This window comes from Scomber scombrus, chromosome 12 (assembly GCF_963691925.1).
Source record: "Scomber scombrus chromosome 12, fScoSco1.1, whole genome shotgun sequence".
Classification (NCBI taxonomy): Eukaryota; Metazoa; Chordata; class Actinopteri; order Scombriformes; family Scombridae; genus Scomber; species Scomber scombrus.
In genome coordinates, this window is record NC_084981.1 from 2,934,754 (window position 1) to 2,940,753 (window position 6,000).

General features: G+C 39.8%; 1 protein-coding gene across 1 annotated transcript in view; it reads left to right on the top strand.

Moving 5' to 3' along the window:
• The window catches only part of ltbp1 (latent transforming growth factor beta binding protein 1), a 137,180-nt gene extending 131,414 nt beyond the window's left edge, over positions 1-5,766 (top strand). The window contains exons 28-29 of the mRNA XM_062429856.1: positions 4,876-5,025; positions 5,122-5,766. Of these exons, the coding sequence (XP_062285840.1) occupies positions 4,876-5,025; positions 5,122-5,294 (323 nt within the window). The 3' untranslated portion in view covers positions 5,295-5,766. The remainder of the gene's footprint in view (positions 1-4,875; positions 5,026-5,121) is intronic.
• The last annotated feature ends 234 nt before the right edge of the window (positions 5,767-6,000 follow it).

Sequence of the window (6,000 nt, forward strand, 5' to 3'; positions counted from 1 at the left end):
GTGTGTGTGTGTGTGTGTGTGTGTGTGTGTGTGTGTGTGTGTGTGTGTGTGTGTGTGTGTGTGTGTGTGTGTGTGTGTGTGTGTGTGTGTGTGTGTGTGTGTGTGTGTAGTTTAACCGCTCTCAGGTGTTCATCAGCAGATAGCCAACTTAACAATGTAGAATAGAGCAGAGAAAAAGGTACAAACAATTGTTGGAAGTGTGTGTGACTCGCTGATATCACTGCTGAATGGAGTGTACAGTGTTCGGCGGTTTAGGAGCTGAATGAATAACACTATGAATACAATACAATCCAGTGTAAGTCTGAGATATTTGGTTACTATTGTTGCCATTTGGACCCACTTTCTTTGTGTTGGATGCAAACTTGGTGAAGCAGGATGACATAAGACCTGCTTGTAGCAATTTTCCAAGTTAAAGTTAAAACATAATATGCCCACTGGAAGTAATTTTGACCAAATTGTGGATTATTTCTTACATGTTTAAAAAAAAAAAAAAAAAAGCGAGCTCAGCATTCGGTGCAGCTGTTTTGGCCTGTGAAGCGTTTTTCCACTCGTAGGTTGTTTGTGAAGTATTTAACATGCAGAAGACCAAACCTGATGGAAAACTTGAACTCTTACACAAGTATCAATGTACGACCATTTATCCCTTATAGTTATCTAAATGTTTATTGTGCTTTACCGGCCTCCGTGGCTCCTCACATCAGCTGATCTAACAGAGATGCTGGAGTCACTGCCACATAGGGGGGATTTTACTTTGTTGGGGGGGGGGCTACCGGTCTTACCTTGTCCTATTCTTGCTGCAGATTTTACTGTGTTACTCTCCTTCAATTTAATTTTCTGAACTATATTATATAGTAGTTCTATTCTCTGAACTACAGTCACCAGCCACTTCTTCATGTACATCTGTGCAATCTGATTCACTCCAATCCAACAGCTCTGTTATAAATTCTACATTTCTTAAGTTTATACAGTTTCAGTTTTGTTAACATTGTCAAAAAGGTGATAATTCTACTTTGTTTTTTTTTTTAGGTGGCACTAAGTGGTAGTGGTGGTGTACTGGGATGAATTGAATGGTGTTGCCAATATTTTGCCCTCATGTATGTTAATGAGGTGGACAAAATATTAGGAACACCATTCAATATAATGCACTCTAATACACCACCATCACTCAATAATAAACATTAAGTAGAATTATCACCTCCTTGTCAACAAAAACTGAAACTGTATAAACTTCATATGTAGAATTTAAAACTGAGCTGTTGGATTGGATTGAATAAGAGTGCACAGGTGTACCTAATGAAGAGACCAGTGAGTGTATGTTATATAGTTAAGGTATTCACTGAGCTATATTTTATAGTTATTTGTAGTTATATATTATAAACTAGTTAAGTAGTTATATTCTCTGAACTATATTATAGTTATTAAGTTAGAGGAGAGCTAGTGCAGCTTCAATAACATTAGCATCACGTGTTTTGCTGAATCTGTCTCACTCTTTCTCCTGAAGGCTGCTGAATGAGAAACGTCTCAGTGGTGACTTAGAGTTGATCAAACGTGGAGCACCAAACTAATCAAGCAGCTCATTTAACTGTTGTTAAGTTCCAGACGTGGATATATGCTCAGTCAGTTAGTCTAAAACACAGTAAGGGACACACACATTTCTCCAGTATGTTAATTAAAATGTCATAGCTGATTGTACTGAATGCTGCACTAAGGTCAAATACAGGCATGTCCAAACTATTCCATAAAGGGTTGTGTGTCTGCAGGTTTTTGTTCCAACCAATCAAGAGCACATGACCAATCAACTGTCTGCATACTGAGATCAGTTGATTAAATGAGTCAAGCCTGGTGTGCTTCTGATTGGTTAGGATGAGAACCTGCAGCCTCATGAACCTTTATGGAATAGTTTGTACATCACTAGTCTAATAGAACTTCTCGTCCATCTAAGCAACAACAGAAGACAGCCCCACTGAAAGTTGTAAATGGCCTGAGAATGATTGTGGATTCAAACAATGTGGCTGTCTCTGTGCCTGATTGGAGATTTTCTAAAATTCTGTTGTTGCTTAGATGGACGAGAAGTTGATTAAAAACAGTGTTCTCTAAATATTTACCAAGGCAAGATAGATTAGAAATGGGTCTGTAATTGTTTAGCTCTGAGTAATCTAGAGTCTTACCATGAGAGTAAGATCTACTGCAGGGCTATTTCTATTAGACTCTATTAGTTTTAGCTCAGAGTCCCAAATAAACTGTGTATTATAGTGGACATCTACACATTTATAAGTGCTACAAACTCTACTGCAGAGCTTTTCATTATTGGCTATTACACCATAAATATGCAGGTTCAGCCTCTGTAATGACTGACAGACATTTCACAGCGCTTTGCTGCCATCTTGTGACAACAGAACTAACAACATGTTATGTAAACCATCTATTCGATCTGTGTACCTAAAATTTGAATGCATGTTTTTGGGGCATGCAGGGATTTCTGTATGGTAAAAGCATTAGTCATTGAGGATCACATTAGAAAGTTGTAGCTAAAGCCAGTGCTATGATCACTTCTACTTTTTCCAGGACTGGAGCCAGATTTTACATGAACCCTGTTTTTTTTCCTGACCCCCCCCCCCTACATGTTGTTAGACATTTTCCACTGGCCTTCCACTCTTTCCACCGTCTGCCATCAACAAAACCTCTAACTGTGCCACACGCAGCTTACAAAGATGGACTGAACTCTACTTGTCTGAATTTACACCTTTGTCTGAGATGTTCTACAGCTCAGCATCACACGTTTTACACTTTAGCATTTTACTTTCTTTCTATTATAATTGGGGTTGTTTTTAATTGTATGTTTTTATGCTTGTAATTCTTACTGTTAAATCATCTGATATTTTATTTGTATGTAAAGCAAACATAAATAAAGTTGGTTGTCTTTAGCCTCAGACCAAAACTATACAAGTTAGTGACAGTTAGAACAGTCTGTGAATTGAAAAGGATACACCATTTGTAACCTCTAAATTAGGGCTGTCAAACTCATTTTAGTTTAGTTACTAATTTTTACCAAATGCAAACCAATTTGATCTCAAGTGTGAAGTGAAAAGTAAAACCGCTGCACAATAACCTATAAAGAATAATATGTAATATAACTTTACTATAATAAACCATCTATTTACAAAACAGATGAACAGGTTGAGATGTCTTAAGAAAAATAAGTGCAATTTAAACAATATTATGTGTCAGACTATGACAGATTAATTTGCACCATGTTCATTATATGAATGGTTTAAATACGACCACAGTATGTATTCTGGGTGGGAAAACCTCTGAAGCAGCATTTTACACAAAGCCAGCTCCTCAAAGTATAACTTGGTCCTGAAACCTGGCATCATACTTTACAAAGTTATCCAGCTGGCCGTTTCTGGTCCACAGGCCGTATGTTTGATAACCCTGCTCTAACATCAGAAATCTCTCACTGCCAAATCCCAAACCTTTTTAACCTTTAAACAGGCAGGAGTGGAAAATGACGTGAAAATTATTATTTTTATTTACTTTGATATAACTAGTTATCTCATTTTCACCTAAGTAAACATTTCCACAAATCATTTAAAAAATATTTTGTACATTTTGGATTTTATGAGTTGTATCTCCACCAGGATACGTTTCTCATATTAAGGTAAAAAAATAAAAGAGAGACAAATCAAACCAGCATAATGCTGCTGTGTGTTAAACAGCACACCAGTGTTTCATATTCAGAGGTTTGAGGTTGAGCTGCAGGGTTGAGTGGAGGCGTGTGGGGGAGTTTATTTGTGCTGTTGAACGTATATGGCGTCATTTCAGTGCCAAAATCTGTGCGCATAAAAACAATAATCAGCGTGCATAAAGACCACTCTCTCTGTGCCTTCTACTCGCTCGCGTTTGCTGAGTTTTGGCACTTTGGGGGCGGGCATTAAATTGACGGCCCCGCAACCCCCCCTCCTTTCTGATTGGTCACTTTAAACGGCTAGTGTTTCCAGGTCAGAGCCGATCCGAGGCAGAGTAGGGCGGGTCATCAGGAAGAGAGCCTCCATTCTCCCTTGTAGCAAGTCAGTAAACTATCACAATTACTCCGAAGCTGTTCAAGACATTTAAATTTAAATATCTGTCTGTTCCTCAACTTACCTCTTTTTTCTCTGACATCTCCATCCGCAATCAAATTCTGCCGCCAACCGCAATGATGACCTGGAGACAGTAGTGACCAATCAGAAAGGAGGGGGGGTTGCGGGGCTGCCTATTCAATGCCCGCCCCTAAAGTGCCAAAACTCAGCAAAGGCGAGCGAGTAGAAGGCACAGAGAGTGTTTTTTATGCATGCAGATTTTGGCACTGGAATGATGCCATAAACATAACCGCTGTGAAACAATTAGAAAATAACGTTTTATTGATCTGATTCACCGGCTTTCTTACTCTCACCGCTCCCTCTCTTCATTCACTCTCTAGCTCGATCGACCATAGCTGCTAATTACAGCGTCCTGTAGCCGCTTACTGAAGGAGCAACTCTGTCCTCCTGTGTCTGGACATTTTATACAGAACAGTGAGGAGGAATAAAGTAGTAGTATTCCTGCTGTGAGCAACTCGACGAGAAGTGACAGCAAACTATAGCAGAGGCTAACGTTAGCTGCTCCTCTGCTCTGTCTCAGTGGGGCGGAGCTGAACCCTCCGTGCAGCAGAGACAGTGGACAATTGTCACAACTTCACTCAGTAATTTAATAATATGGGCCGCCACAGTCTATTAATGGGAAACACTAGTATCTCCTGGTGCATGTTGTCTGTTTAAGGGTTAAACACTAATGTCTCAGATTTGTGACGTGCTGATCAATAATAACTCACCTTGTTGTCCTATTGTGCTGTAGATCCATACAAGGCCTTTGAGGGTCTGCGAGCAGAGGAGTGTGGGATACTGAATGGCTGTGAGAACGGTCGGTGTGTGCGGGTTAAGGAGGGTTACACCTGCGACTGCTTTGATGGATACACCCTGGACCTGTCCCGCATGGCCTGCATCGGTAAGAGAGAGAGCGGTCACACATACACTCAAAGCACAAGTAACACACACAAAATCATAACTTTGTTAATATTAAATCTCTCCTTTTCATCTTCAGATGTGAACGAGTGTTCGGAACTCAACAATCGCATGTCGCTGTGTAAAAATGCAAAGTGCTTCAACACAGTGGGCTCCTACCAGTGTGTGTGTCTGCCGGGCTTCACTGCCTCCGACAAACCAAACTACTGTGTGGAGGCAGCGACGCACCAAACATCAACACACACACAGTGAGCATGGACGGACACTAGGGGGCGACAAGAGACACTAAAGAAAAAAAACAACACACGCACAAGCTTGTATTACTATACTTGTGAGGACGTTCACTGGCTACATCCATTCGTTGGCCAAACCCTCAACACCTTCTCTCCCTGGGTTGGTTACAGCATCCAACATCACTCCCAAATTCCAAAAAACACTTCACAGCTGAACATCTGCAGTGACCGGGAAGTACATTTGGAATTCGGGGCAGTGTGGTCAAATGAGGGAGTGTACCTTTAAATGTCCAAAAATCTGGAAAGCCTTCAATCTGATTTTAATCTTTGCCCCAAATCTAAATTAAACTTCCAAAAACCTGAAACATTGCCTTGAAATTAATCTAATCCTGATTCTAATCTTAATCCCTAAACATTGATCCAGCTCTACCCTCCATCAGTGTGACTCACTTCCTGCATTCCCCTTCTCTGCTACATCCCTATGGATTGTTCTTAAAGTACTTCCGTTGTATTATATTTGATATATTGTTCTCTTTAGTTTTTGTCCAATGTGGATATTTTACAATAAACTATTTCTTTAAAAGAAGAAGTATAAATTACTCCCAATGTTAAGGCCTATTTAGTAAAGAACAAGTCAAATCTTAATTACACAATATACTGTAACTTGTTTGTTTAGCTTGTTAAAGGAATAGTTCAACATTGTTCTCATTTTTTCCAAGACTGAG